Consider the following 16,415-nt stretch of genomic DNA (forward strand, 5'->3'; position numbering starts at 1 on the left):
TTTGAAGTTGATAAACATAATTTATAGGAAGTGCGTGAATTTTCTTTAACCCATAAGTTCTTGCTTAATCTTGCCACATTCTATCTCCACGATAAAATAAAATGTAGCTTTTTCCACATAAATTAAGATAGAAAATTCCACAATTTTTAATTTCCCGAATATGGAGTATAGGAAAAGTATTGTAATTATCAAAAAATTCGAACTCAACATTGTGACGAATTTTCATGTTTTAGACCTCACTAAGTTCGAAAAACATTTTTGGCATTATATCTATTCTACTGTGACAAAGATCATTCAAAAACACTTTGAGTCACACGGATCCAATTAGGCACACAATCTGTACACCAAATTTGTAAATTTCTATCAGCTTTTGAGCAAAATCCGTTCAGAGGAAGTCTGTCTGTTCGGCTGTTCGCGATCATTTAAAAACGCAATCATTTAAATATATCATATTTGATAAGTTATTTCATTTTGATTTCAAGCGGTCGGAACGGACGTATTTAAAAGCCGAATTCGATTTTCGGATACTCTTAACCGCATGCCAGAGATTAATAGCCAAATAATTCGCCAAGAAGAATACAATCGATTCAGTGAAATTCACGCCAAAGGTTAATATTTCGTAACCATTATACACCAACGCCATACAAGGTGTTCTTTGGATAACACCCTTATTAGAGAGTCTGCTGTATGTGAGAAAGTTTTCGGTTAACCATTCCTGCTGGTTTTCCCTTTTTCTCATTCACAGATAATCCACTAAGGAAGCGGATCGACGCAGATTCGGCGGCTTCCTTTGATCTCCACCAAACGGGCAATAGGCATGGCACACACGTCGCACCGATGTCCCTGACCTCAGTTAGGCCTTCGAGAGAGATAGTAAATTACACCGTGAATTCTACTTCTGCTTTGTCCTCAAACATTGCCATTCGTTAAGCAGCCCGTGACGCTGGAAATGAAGCACTTTTTAATGAATCTCGAGAGTGTGCCACTGCGTGATGGATAGATTGTGTTCCGCTTATAAAAAGGCGAGTAGGCTGGTTGGCTAGAAAGTTACAGAATATTTCTTATTCAGCTGCAAGAGCCTTATGACAATTCCAAGTGAGGCTTAGATCTTTGTGAGGGGGAGAGGGTCAATCAGTATTGACGTCAATGAAAGTCTGACCACCACAATCCTAATGTTCGAAGAGATGTCGCAAAATAAAACTTTGTCAAATAATTAAGGAAGCGATCATGAAACAACTACAGAGAGTTTATATATGAAAATCACAACTATACAGATCTGTTAAAAGAAAATAAAACATACAGCTTCGTTTTAATTACAGCCGTTCACCCCGTTACGAAAGAACTAAGCCGCATAAACAGGGATTACTGGCTGTTATGTTCAACAACTATCCAAATTTTTGCATAAGATAGAAACGGTCAAATAAAGTTTAAATAATCTTCAAACTGTTGGTAAAAAGCTAGAAATCTTTTCCCTCATTTCTTTTAATATCTTTAAATTTCCAGGTTATTAGAATATTGTGTTAAAATTTCTATCCATAATGAATCTTCCTCCAGTTTCTTTTGAGTTCGACACATTCTATTATGTAGTGCTTTACTGAGCCTATTTCCTCACATATACACGCGTTGTCTTGCCCCCTTCCGAATCTGTAGAAGTATTGAGGAAATCTTCCATGTCCCGATATAATTTACACTATTATCGGGTGAAATATTCTTTTTCAAAATTTTTGGTTCCGGTATGAATTCGGATGTTATGCGTTATGGGATGTACGACATTATCCATCTATCCTGCCACTGCATAGTCATCTCTCCTTCTTTAACCTTAATTTGGAATCATTTTGGGACTACAATATCTATTTAGTCTTTCTGTGCAGTTTTTTTTTTTTTTTTTGTATATTCATCTGTTCTCTTGTTTTCGTATATTCCGATAGGAGTCAATCCAGTTTAATCTAACAGCCTCGTTGTTCATCAGAAATCAAAAATAAGAGGCGAAAGTTTCAATTGAACACAGTTATAAGTTTTCTATATGAGCCCTTGCAGAAAACGCTACCGAAGTGGCACGATAACTCATACAATTTTTTTACTGCAAACTTAATGTAAAGTTTACAAAAAAAAAAAAAAAAAAAAAAAAAAAACGCAGACATGCTTATATGACAATACTTGATTTTTTTTTTCGTTCCTCCAGACTACATCAAATAGCAGGTGTTTGTTTCACCTCTGCCAACTGACGTTGACAAACTTAAAACGCGAGTCTTTCAGAGACGCTAAAAACTATAGGATGAGTTAGCGTATCTCTTTGATAGCGTTTGTATTCTTTTGGAGAGGCTTACAATGAACTCCAATAACTGTGCTGAATGTAAACTTTCAACTGCTATTTGTTAATTTCCGGCGAACAAGGGACTTTATTTCGTTTTTTAATTGTCCTATAAAGTTTGATATTCATTTATAAACACTTTGTATTTTATCGTTATTATTCAATTATTGTTGCAAAAGCGCAGGTATTACAAATATTTACCAGGTATGTTTGAAAACTTCCAAAAATCGTCATATAAAAATATTTCCATGTTTGAACGCATTCATGGAGCGACTCATTATTTTCATCTGTTAAAAAAATCAAGTCTCCAGTGGAATGTATGATTGCTGGTTGAGTCAGCTTCGAAAGTAATCACTGCAAACCAGATGTCCCCCGAAGTGGCAAAATGAAGTGAAAGGAAAAGAAAATAATTTTTCCGCAATCCTTGTGCTCTTTTTATATTGCATTTTCAAAATAAATTTAATTCCCTCTGTAATTTTGTGGCCCACATAAACTCACGAGTCATACATTTAACCCAAACTTATTGTAGAATTCATTTAATTTTATTTGGATATTCTTGGCCTCAAAACTGATACAATCAACAATTCTAGTAAAAGACGATTTACCAAATTTGAACTATCAAGTGTTTTCCTTTTCTACATTATCATGTTTATAAGAGAAAAAAAATTCCAAATAGAAAGATTAGACAGAGAAATAATAAAATTTATTTCAAAATAAGAAAAAATCTGTTCCACGAGGCTAAAATGCATTTTCGAATCTAATTTGTGACAGATTCTGAAGATAGTAATAGTTTAATTTGGGTGCCGACATCACAGTTTGTCAATCCATATTAAAATTCTACCAGTTATGTTTACCTTTCAGATTCAGCCAATACAGAAAAGAATCTTCCACCCCAAATAAATCGGATAACACGATCTAGCAGAAAAAAACACCGAACCAGAATAAACAAGAGATGAAACTTTCACTAACATATGGCGATATCCCACATAAAAGCGATTTTTCATAACGCGCAAATTCTCTTTTAAAATCGATCAGCGGACATTTACTCCACCACCAGAATAGACTTGCCGGGAAACTCCTTTTAAGATATTCAATTCCACAAAAATCTCCACTCTTTTTACAAGGGAGGATTTTTTTTCTCTGCTCGGCAGTTACATCCCTCTCTCCACCCCCTCTTCTGTCTCTTTACTTTTCTGCTAACGCCTGCGGTTTTGGGGCGGATTCGATTTACTAATCCAAACACAGTTTCCAGGAAGAAGAAAATTGAGTTACTAAACTTCAAATTTCATCAACACTTGTACTTCTCAAAGCGGGGTGGGAAAAAAATTCTCCGGAAAAACGAGGAAGGATCGAAGTATTTTGTCTCACTCTTTTCCTTTTACTGCATGGCTTGTCGGGCCACTTTCTACGTGCCTGCATTTAGATTCGAGACTATTCCTACATCTAGAAAGCGATAGAACTTTTTGGTTCGAATGGATACAAGGAATACTCTATTATTTTTAGTTCTATGGATTTAAATGCATGTAAATTAATATGACTCAGGTTCTACCATGTTTTGAGGTTAGTTTAATACATTGTTAGCCAATGTCAAAGCAGAAAATGATTATTTGCATGAATGCATTTTTTAACCTTACCATGTTTAGTTTGGTTATATTAATACTATGTTTTGTAGTAACAAAAGGATTTCTTTGGGGCAGATTTGCATCGTGGTCAGATGTCGAGTTCAGAATAGCTGAACCGGTATAACTTCCACAAACTCCATCAATAGGATGATCTCTCCGGGCCATATATAGGTATCAGGTTCACATTTTGGATTTGAATTTAAGGCATCGGGAGCTAAATTCAATAAAACCCCATTTAGACGGTTCATGGCACATTTTACCCTCTTTCCCCTCTCTCTTGGTTTATCAGGGTTCTTTGACGTCTGCTCATTTTAGCGATAATTTGCGGGAAACTCCCAATCGACGTCCACGAGCGGAGATGGTCCTACAATGGGTCAGATGGCCCATCAGAGCTTAAACCTGGCCATATGTGGATGAAATCACCACCAGACCAAGTGGTGGAATTTCTACAAGGTATAACGCCTAAAGTCGTCAAGCTGAGAGGAGAAAGGATACAATATTTTATAATTCATAGAATTTATATTTAATGCAACATTAAAAATCAGTCAAGAATTCAGTTGAAACAAATAAGAACCTGTCCATTGAGTTACATCTCTATAACCTTAATTTATTGACACTGAGAACGGGTTCTTTTCGGAACACTCACCTCTTGAACAAACTTGACCACATCCCGTCCTATCGCCAGGGCTTGGACGAACGTCCGCGTGGCCACGAAGGACCTCTTCACTTCCACCGTGAGTTTCTTCGGGACGTCGCCGAAGGGCTTAAGCTCTTCCATCTTCTGGCTGATGCAGTTCATATACATCTCGTTGAAAGTGTACTGGCTGTTCAGGACCTGCGGAGGAATAAAAGAGCGCGACTTTTTAAAAGTTCATAAAAACTTGGGAATTCAATAAATATTGCCATATATAATTATTAATTATTCCAATATATAAATCCAATATATAATTATTAATTATTCCAATATATAAATCCAATATATAATTATTAATTATTCCAATATATAAATCCAATATATAATTATTAATTATTCCAATATATAAATCCAATATATAATTATTAATTATTCCAATATATAAATCCAATATATAATTATTAATTATTCCAATATATAAATCCTATATATAATTATTAATTATTCCAATATATAAATCCTATATATAATTATTAATTATTCCAATATATAAATCCAATATATAATTATTAATTATTCCAATATATAAATCCAATATATAATTATTAATTATTCCAATATATAAATCCCATATATAACTATTAATTATTCCAATATATAAATCCTATATATAACTATTAATTATTCCAATATATAAATCCTATATATAACTATTAATTATTCCAATATATAAATCCTATATATAACTATTAATTATTCCAATATATAAATCCAATATATAATATATTATTCCAATATAAATCCTATACATAATTATTCTAATATATATATCTAATATATAATTATTAATTATTCCACTATAAATCCAATATATAATTATATATACATGAGAAAATTTCTCGTTAAATGAAATTTTGTTAGGCATTTGCAGTAGTAGGAATTACAGAAAAGAGTGAATCCTCTGTTTCAAACTCAATGTAACATATAATAAATACTCCATGAACACTCTTTTTACTTTCTCACATATGAAGCACAGCGATAGTATTGTAATCGGTCTATCATTTCCGAAGCATGCAAACAGGATAGCTCAAGAACGCAGAGACTTGAATATATCCTTTTTCGTACATGATTTTGCGAGTGCAATTGTAATTCTAGATCAAACCAAACGATTGGGGGAAAAACACAAATTCAACTATATTACAATATCCGAGAAAGTTTTGGAGTGCCGCTGTTCACTTATATGCATCTGATAAGATATATTTCTCCGAAATGTTTCAATTCACAGTTGCTTCCTGCTATATCTGTTGTTGTTGTTGTTTCTTATGGCACTTGCCATGGACAAGCCCGCTGTTCGAAGACAGTCGATTTAAGCCTGAGGGGCAGCGCCTCTTGTTTCTATAGTAGCGCCATCTGGGGCCAAGAGAACGACTTAGCTACACACACGTCACAACCCTTTTTACGGGGCGGACTTCATTCACGCATTTCAGTCATTCAACCACAGATCGTAATTTAGACCTGAATCAGAGAACGATCACCCCTGATCCGGTACCTCCAGTGGTATTACTCTCGACATGGAGGACTTTGTGACCACGACAGATTTAACGCACATCAGCCATCAAGCACGCGAGGAATCTTCGGCCGGCGGGGATCGAACTCGCAACCTAAGGGACGCGAATCCGACGCTCTACCAACCAGGCCCGGCCTCCGGCCATATCTTTACTTACTAAATGCTTCATCACTTACTAGTGACGGAGCTTTTATCCATTACTGTCATACAAAAAAATGGCTCCCCTGAAAATTCATAACGAATAATGAAATATTTTAATTCACAACTTTAAGCAATAAATGACAAGAAAGAGAAAATGAATCTGTCCGTTCGGGCTTTTAAAAACATAATTGAAGCAGCAAATCAATTAATGAAATACCCGCTAGTCATGAGTAAGGCAACTTGGGTCGTTCAGATCATTTATCAATTGAAAAAAAAAAAAAAAATTCACTGGTGAACTATTTTGTTTCATGCCGCCGCATGTTCCTTTTAAATTGATTTTCATAAGTCGAAAAAATTGCTTATGTGAAATTTGAACATAAAATTTTTTCTTTAAAGTCATCCTTTCATTATTTTCTTTAATCCCTTTATTCCAGAGTTCGAATTTCATATCAAAGACTTTGGAACTAAATATTAAAAAAAAAAAAATTAAAATCAGAAAAATCTCTTTTCACAAGAGCGCAATTAATTAGATTATTTCCACGGCTTTGCATTTTATGACTTTCGCGATTTGTTTCTCTTTATCAAAAACGATCTCCCGCCTATCCTGCCTACCCCCCTTTTCTTTCTCTCATGTTTAAAAAAAAAAAAAGAGGGGGAGGGCACGCTCTTTATGTATCGAATTTCTGATTAGAATTTAAGCAAATATTTGAATTTAATTGCACCTGTTTTCAAAAGTCGATTTTTTTTTTTTGAATTTTCGAAATATACTTTTATTCATTACTTTGATAACACCTTTTGAAAATGTTTTAAGCGGGGGAAGTCTTTTGATTTTAATGTTTATTGAAGCAGAATCATTGAAGATTTTTTTTTTTTTTTTTTTTAACTTTTTAGTTCGAAGCAAGTTCTCTTTGAAAAGGAAGTTCATCTATTAACTGACTCATTTCGTCGTCTGAAAACAAATTTTTGTAGAAAACGTACTCTCATCAACATCATCAAAAGAAAAGGAAACTGTCTCCGAATTAATCTACGTCTGAAACGGCAGTAATAATATACAATCGCGAAAACAAATTCTTCTATTTCATTGCAGGTATCAAAGCAAAGAGTTTTTAATGCACTACTAATTAAAATTCTTTTCTTTAAGAATCGCAATTTCACGAAAATAAGACGAAAGGTTTTAATAAGAAATTGGAATTTTCTCAACATCCTAATAATTGCTAATCTTTCGCATTCAAATTTAATTAAATTATAGATATTTCGAAACGTTTTTTTGGCACCATCTTTTAATTTCTGTAGCGCCCGCCGTATCAACAATATTAAATAATAAAGAATTTTAATCATATGAATTTTTATAAAATACATTTCCTTTGATGTACTAAAAAAAATTAGAATTTATATTTTAAATCAGAAATATGGAAGTCAAAACAAAATCGTAGAAGCCTGAAATCGTGAAAGAAAATACTTATAATTAGAGCCTTTAAAATTTAATGAATGTTAATTAATATTTTAGCAAAAAAATCCTGAAGACTTCATTCCAAAGGCTTAATTATAAAACAATTTCGTACTCATTCTTATTTTTTAAAGAAAAAAATACTTCCCATTTTTGATACTGTTTTTTTTTTTCCTTCCTCTTTCAATAATTCTTTAAGTAGATAAATAACTCATTTTTATTAATTTGGAAATTCTTAAACACAAAAACATACACGGAAGCAAAACTGAATTAAAATTTATTTATTTCCAGATATTTAAGTTCTGAAGACGGAAAAAAAACACCATTGAATCATCTAGACTACGCAACTGTACAGAATTTCATATTTTGAGGAGATCAGAAAGTGACTAAAAAATCAATTATAAAATCCAATTTTTACAAACATAACACACCTCATATAAAAGCGTAATACAGATTACTTAATTATTATTTCCCGAATGATTTAGTTAGTTTAATTGAATTATATTATCGTCAAGTTAGGAAGCCTCACAAGGACATTTTTGGTTATGGCCCCGTAATTTTAAAACTCGGTCAGGTGTTGCGATCGATACCCGAGTAGGTACTATCCTTTCCAAAGTTCCACACAAAATATTTGGAGCAATGGCCAATGGAAATAAGGGCTGAACAACCACTTGTAACCGTCTTTCTGTCTGCTCCCTCTGTTTTTTCTGTGCATGAGAGCATTTTAGGTGTCAGATTGTCGATCGGTGCAGAAATTTTGTTGTTGCTGCTAGGGATTGCAATACCGGTATACCGGGATACCGAATACCGGTATTTTGAGCCATTTTTACAATTTTGTAATACCGGTATTCACAAGTTTAAATACCGGTTTTTCGGTATTTACTAGAAATTTATCAAATTGTCTCCACTATATGTTCAGGTATCGCGAACATAGCAAAATAGTATATGTTTTTGTTTTTATGTCTCCCTAATGGGCGAAATTAATTACCTAATTAATGGCTTAATTAAATGCTTAAATCTAAATTAGCGAAACATGGATTATCCCTGAAAGAAGATATTGTATCCATAACGGCTGATGGAGCAACAATTATGAAAAAAGTTGGAAAGTTGATTGGTGAAAATCAGCAATTGTGCTATGCACATGGAATTCAATTAGGAGTAATAGATGTATTATACCAAAAAAATAAAGAACAGAAGAATCCAAATACTGTGGATATAGAAACTTCGGATTCCAACTTTGAAAAGAGTAAGAGTGAGAGTGATATTCACAATCAAGATAATGACAATGTAATTGCTGAAGATGATATTGCTAATGAGGATGAAATATTAACTTATCAAGAATTGCTTCCTATAATTTATAAAGTTCGAAAAATTGTTAAGATATTTAAAAGTTCCCCTATAAAAATGGCATATTAATAAAATATATACTAACTGAAAATAAAACAGAATATATGTTAATATTAGATTCTAAAACACGTTGGAACCGTTTATTCCTAATGATGGAACGATTTTTGGAACTGAGAAATCCAATCCAAAAAGCAATAATCGATTTAAACTTGATAAATGAAACTGATAAATGAATTCGACTTAATATCCAGAACTATATAAGATCTACTTCCAATAAAACTGACTATTGAGGCATTATGTTGGAGAGATTTTAATTTATTAACAGCTAATGCAACAATAAATTTCATGTTGCAGCAACTGAAAGAACAGCACACATCACTATCTGAATAATTATATATTACATTGAAAAATCGCACAGAAGAAAGGCATACCGAAATAGAAAAGGTCTTATGGTATTTACATAATTATAATGATTTTAAAAATGAAAATGAAAAATAAGAAAAGAAAAGAACCAATTCAAATCTGATTAAGTTTAGAGTAAATTTTCTTAAAATTTTTTACCCGCAAACCTATCCTACATTCAGAAGAATTCGGTTCAATTATCGAAGATTATGATGTCACTAATGTCGATAGTGAAAAGGAATTGTCTCTTGAAAAAAAATTAGAATTAGCGATAAATAAAAAAAAAAAATCAACGAACCAAAATACAATACAGAAATCAGCTATATCCAAAACCCTCTGACGAGAAATTGATTTATTTGAAGATAAGGGATTTAGAGGTAAATACTTGAAAAAAGCATATTGCGTATTGCTAACAGTATCACCAACTAGCGTAGATGTCGAAAGAGCATTTTCGACAACTGGTAATTTTTACACAAAATTACTTTTCAGGCTTAATGACAATACAATTGATGCATTATGCTTTTTAAAATCACATTTCAAAAATTTGTAATAGTACCATAGACTGAATAGTGATATTTACACTTTTTTTGTGATTTAAATAAATAAGATGTTTCTTTACTTTTTTGTGATTATATACCGCTATAATTTATAAATTACAAATTATTTATTGTGATATTCACACTCTCTCACGAAACTGGCAAATGAAACAAAGAAACACCTGTGTTTTCTTTCTTTTTCTAAAATTTCTAATACCGGTATTAAAACCGGTATCCCGGTATTAAGATTTAAAAAATACCGAATACCGGTATTGAAATTTTGGTCCGGTATTGTAATCCCTAGTTGCTGCTGATAATACAGGGTGGTTATAATTGAAGTTCTACTTTGAAATGGTCATAGAAGGAAAACTATTGGTCCAAACGCTATCAAACTTGGTACTAGTTTAAAGAAGGTAACAAATTTCTTTCCTGAAAAAAAAGTTCAAAAACTCACCACCAGGTGTGAAATGGTGCTGTATGCAATATTGTTAAGCAAAATAGGACATGAAGACATCGGTTTAAAATGTGTTTAATCGTTTCTGAAACGTGTTACAAAGCATGTTCAGTGTGTGTTGCATCAAAAGCACTGTTTATGGTGATAATCTAAACAATTTGGTGGAACTGAAAGAAGCGATACACCGACATAAGCAAACCTTTCCTCCTGATATGCTAAGAGCTACTGTTGAGAATGCAGTAATGCGATTTAACTTGCATTCAGAAAATAGTGGATGCGACATTGAACACGCTTCAGAAACTATTAAACACCTTTTAAACCGATGTCTTCATGTCCTATTTTGCTTAAGAATATTACATACAGTGCCATTTCTAACCTGGTTGTGAGTTTCTAACCTTTTTTTTTTTTTTTTTGGCGGAAAACAAGTTCTCATGATTTTTAAAAAATATTACCAATAGGGATTGCAATACCGGACCAAAATTTCAATACCGGTATTCGGTATTTTTCAAATCTTAATACCGGTTTTAATACTGGTATTAGAAATTTTGGAAAAAGAAAGAAAACACAGGTGTTTCTTTTTGTTTTATTTGCCAGTTTTGTTAGAGAGTGTAAATATCACAAAAAATAATTTGTAACTTTTTTGTAACACAACTGCTGATTTGCACCAATCAACTTTCCAACTTTTTTCATAATTGTTCAGATTTAAGAATTTCATAATTCAGATTTAAGCAATATAAGATTTTCATAATTCAGATTTAAGCAATTAATTAAGCCATTAATTAGCTAATTAATTTCGCCCGTTAGGGAGACATAAAAACAAAAACGTACACCATATTGCTATGTTCGCGATACCTGAATATATAGTGGAGGCAATTTCAAAAATTTCTAGTAAATACCGAAAAACCGGTATTTAAACTTGTGAATACCGGTATTACAAAATTGTACAAATGGCTCAAAATACCGGTATTCGGTATCCTGGTATTGCAATCCCTAATTACCAAGTTTGATAGCGTTTGGTCCAGTAGTTATCCTTTTATGACCATTTCATAGTGGAACTTTAATTATAACCACCGGTATTTTATTTAGTGATCACCTTTCCTGACTAGTAAATATTCTGACTCTGTAAAAGATGGCCACGAAATAACATATGTAAAAAGTGTTTTCGGCTACGTAGTAAGTGTCAATCATTCTTTCCTGAATAGACAGTATCGGGGAAAAAAGTTTTGGTCGTGAAGTATGGTTTGAAAATCAGCCTCAAAAACTTAGTAAATGCAGAACAAAATTTTGTAGGTTTCACTATTTGTTACATTCTTAACACGGAATGCAACAATTTTTAAAGCGTACCTGAAACATTTTACGATAGAGACGATCGAAGAAGTTGTCTAAGGCAGCGGTCAGATCCACACCCCCAGTGAGATAGTATTTCTCGAGATCGTCGAACATGTCCTTGAAGATGAAAGAATTCCTGTCGTACAACATGCCGTACGTCCTTAAGAACATCTCGTGGAAGTCTTTTTTCGACGTCCGCAGCAGCTCTTTGAAGTATTCTGCAACAGAGGGAGAAACAGAATTAAAACTTATTGCAATAACAGGCTTATGACAACAACAGAACTTAAACAAGTAAGTATAAATAAGCATAAAATTTGGTACGCAATCTTTCTAACGAAAATGTAGATTTCGTTCAAAATTCGAACGAAATCGACCAACAAAAAGACAGCCTGTTTGTCCATTTCTGTGAACATGCAAACTTCAAAGAGAGATGGAAAATGGTTCAAATTTTGGCTATACATTACATTTTGGATCTAACACATCAAAGGATTGACGGCCAATCCATTAATTCGTGCGTATGTGAAAGCGAAAACAAAAACTAGAAATATGAAATTTTCGTGCATGATCTTGACAGCAAAAAGGATAAAAAGAAAAAGTTCAAAATATATACGCTGTTATTTTCACTGCTGAATGAAGCTAAACCAGAAACGGGCCATCCCCCCCTCCCCCCTCCCCACACAACCGGTAAAGTTGAAGCATCAAGAGGCAAAACCTTGGTGGCTCAGTAGTAACAATTTAAACCAACGTGAATGATGTTCCCAAACCTTTCACAAATACTCTCTAATAAAAGTTAATTTAGGCCTAGATAGCCTGGTTGTTTGGGTGTTGGATTCGTATCCCTTTGGTTGCGACTTCGAACCATTGGGGGTACTGCATCAGAGGTGATCGATCAGAAGCTGATTCAGGTCTAAACTACGATATGTGAATAAAATGTATGAATGAATGAAGAATGATAAAATGTATAAAGTCCACCACATGAAAAGGGCTGTGAAGCATGAGTATCTAAGGCGTATTCTTGGCCCTAGATGGCGCTGCTGAAACATGAGACGCTAAAACTCGGCTTAAAATCACCGATTTCGCCAGCGGGCTTGTTTATGACAAGAGCCATAAGCAACAACAAAAATTAATTTTTGTTTTAGATGCATTTTTTCTCAACCGAATGGAGCCAAAATTTGACACAGAACCACAACTGCAGCAACAAAATTTGATATATTTAAGTCATCGCGTTTTTGAGTTATAGAGTTTACATGCTTCTGAAATTATAGACCAAAAGATGCTCAACCCCCTGTTGGATCTCGATAAAATTTTGATAGGGTTTACACTATAAATGTTAAGTCTCTGTCCCGAATTCCATTCATCTAGCTATCTTTGTTTTATAGTTATCGTGTTAAGTTATATTTGAACAGTCAGACAAACGGACTTCCTTTGAATAAATTTTACTCGGAATTCGGTAGAAATCTATAAATTTGGCGTTAAGACAGTAACAAATTTTATATGTCTAGCTCAAAACATTTTTGAGTTATTTCGGTCAAAGAGAGACAGACAGACAGACATAATACCAAAAATGTCTTTTTTGAGTTCAGGGAGGCCTAAAAGTGCAGATTCATCAAGACGTCTAGTTCGAACATTTTGACGATTACAAAACTTTCTCTAATTTCGCAAAAGTGCAAAAAATTAATTCTTGATATAAATATCGATTAAAATTTTGACCTAAAGATTTGGCCAAATACCTAATTTCAGATTCTCTGAGTCAGAAAAATATTTGCAATTCTGTCTATTGGTAAACACGATACATTAACAAATTGGTTGAATGACATTTCGAATGTGATCTTGATATTAAAATTATAAATCTATTTAAAATTTTGGACCTGTTTGGCCAGACAGAAAAGGATCAAAATGCAAACGCGATTATCTTTGTAATATGATGAAACTAATAAAAAAAACGCACTAAACTATAAAATTCTACGCAAAAGTATGGAAATACCACATTGCTACTGTTTAATATATTTCATTTTTAGCACATTCATAAGAGAGATTTTCAAATCACCTCAAAATCAATGGCTTATATGGAAACGGCAAATCTTTCAAATGGCTAATTTATAATCATTAAACCGAATTAGTTTTTAATCACATCAAGTAAGTACTCGCGTAGAGACGGTGATTAAGCGCCAATAATCCGACATGATGAATGGTGCTTCACACTGCAGGCGCCACTAATCCAGTTTATCCGACCCGGGAAAGGCACCTCCGATATTCATTTAGAATTTAGATTTACGGGAGCTTAAGGCGACATTGATATGCACGCAACACATTGCAATAAATCTTCGGAATTCAACTTACTCGGGATATTATTCAACGAATAATAGATGGCGCTCGAAGCAGGATGATAAATGTTTTGCGTCACAGAACAGCAGCAGTGATTTTCGCCAGTCAAACTCAGGACAAACGTTTTCTTTTTCTTCCCGGTATTTTCAATTAAACAGTTGACAATTCGAGAGCGTTCAAATGAGGGAATGTCCTGTTCTCGATTTTCCTAATTATTTCGACCCTATGGATTACTTATGGCATTTTGCGCGTCCCTTTCACCAGTTCTATCCAAAATTTAATTTTGGTATTAAGGCTATATGCTAAATTTCATTAATCTAGATTGTTGCGCCTTCGTATGTTTTTGGCCGACAAGCCACCAACCATTCAACAGAATGAGTCCAAATATGAAGGAAATATACAGTTTTGCGAGTTATATTCCAACGCACAGATCGAACAGCGGCTTATAGTAAAGATTATTGTTACATTTCGTCCAAAAATTTGGAGCAACTTTAGTGTACAGATCATGTACTGCCTAGATAACCGAATTTTCTATAATTGGGTCAATTTCTCTATTGACCCGATTTCAAAATTCTAAAAGTTGGGGATATTTGTTAAAATTTCGAATCTGAACTTTTAGTAGAATACAATACATTATTATACATTATAGGCAAGCAAGGAAAAAGATTAAGAAAAGAAAAGGGACGGTCAGTCGAACACACGAAAGTATTACATGGTACTATTGAGACGAAAAAACAATATACAGGGTGTTTATTAATAATTGTCGGGGTTTCCTTACCTCATAACTTTCAAATAAAAAATATTACGCAAAAACCGATTACATATTCGTAAATTACAACTCAAAGAATTTTATTAATGATATTAAAGTGTAAAGCTTGCACAATTTGCACTTTGTAGACATTCAGCTGAAGGCGATTATGTATTCGTAAATTACAGCTCAAAGAATTTTACGTGGCAACAATGCAAAGAGGTGGACCAATCCCATGGCCTCCGAGATCAGTAGATATAACACCGCTGGACTTTTTTCTATGAGGGTTTGTCAAGAACATTGTGTACAAGACCCCTGTGCCTTCCCTTGATGAACTGAAGCGCAGAATTGTTACTGCGATAAAAAATGTTACCCCACAAATGCTGGAGAACACTTGGAGGGAAATCGAATTTCGTCTCGATGTGTTACGAGTCACGAAGGGCAGCCATGTGCAAATTCAATAATCTTTTTAATATCATTAATAAAATTCTTTGAGTTGTAATTTACGAATACATAATCGTCTTCAGCTGAATGCCTACAAAGTGCAAATTGTGCACGCTTTACACTTTAATATCATTAATAAAAATTCTTTGAGTTGTAATTTACGAATACGTTAATCGGTTTTTGCGTAATATTTTTTATTCGAAAGTTATGAGGTACGGAAACCCCGACAATAATTAATGAATGACCCTATATAAATGAATGACCCTATATAATCAATAGGGTGAAAAGGGCGCATCCAATGTTTATTTAAAATTTAGATCAAATAAGAATTTTAAAAAATCTGAATTCATTCATCAGCTTGGATTATTATTTAACGAACAATGAATGACATAATAATAAATATTCTGCATGACCTGAGCAAAAACAAAACCATATGTAAATTGAAAACTTTACAAACAGAAGGCCGATATATAGCACAGTGGTAACCCTAAGCAGTGCATTCGCGTCATGATGTCCCTGTTTTAATAAGATATACATAAAATTTCGCTTTTGAACACATATATAATATGTTAATAATTTACTTCAGGTAAATATTTTCTTTTCATTTATAAACTTCGAGAATGTGTATGTATTCTTATTTACTACGATTCCAGATTGCCGACATCTACGATTCTACAAAATATTATTGAAGCTGGTGAAGCTATTAGAATATTTATGAAACCAAAGTGAACCTAATCTAAAAACATTAATTTAGTTTACTTACATTAACGCCTCGCTTCAAAGCAACACTGGAACAATTTTGGTATAGATCTCGTAATTTTGAACCGCGGTCAGATGACGGGGACGACACCTGAGCTCTGGCACCTCCTCTCTCCAAACTTCCACACACACCAGCGAGAGGACGTTTGGCCCCTACGGATTTAACACGCACCAGACCCGCTTACAAGACGGCTCTTCAGTGAAATCGGGTTTCGAACTTGAAACCCTCTGCGAAAACCATAAGAACCTGATCTATTACCCTTGATAAAATGTTAATATTTTCCGTATGTTAATATTATCAATCGTAGACTGAAATTTTGGCTTACATTAGGATATTTAATGTCAGCTG

General features: G+C 33.5%; 1 protein-coding gene across 1 annotated transcript in view; it reads right to left on the reverse strand.

Moving 5' to 3' along the window:
* LOC129972153 (glypican-6-like) overlaps nt 1–16,415 on the reverse strand; it is a 118,632-nt gene that overhangs the window by 53,505 nt on the left and 48,712 nt on the right. Inside the window, exons 2-3 of the mRNA XM_056086170.1 lie at nt 11,806–12,008; nt 4,580–4,768 (exon numbers count right to left, since the gene is read on the reverse strand). Of these exons, the coding sequence (XP_055942145.1) occupies nt 4,580–4,768; nt 11,806–12,008 (392 nt within the window). The remainder of the gene's footprint in view (nt 1–4,579; nt 4,769–11,805; nt 12,009–16,415) is intronic.

The sequence above is a fragment of the Argiope bruennichi genome, chromosome 6, assembly GCF_947563725.1.
Source record: "Argiope bruennichi chromosome 6, qqArgBrue1.1, whole genome shotgun sequence".
In the NCBI taxonomy this organism is placed as follows: domain Eukaryota; kingdom Metazoa; phylum Arthropoda; class Arachnida; order Araneae; family Araneidae; genus Argiope; species Argiope bruennichi.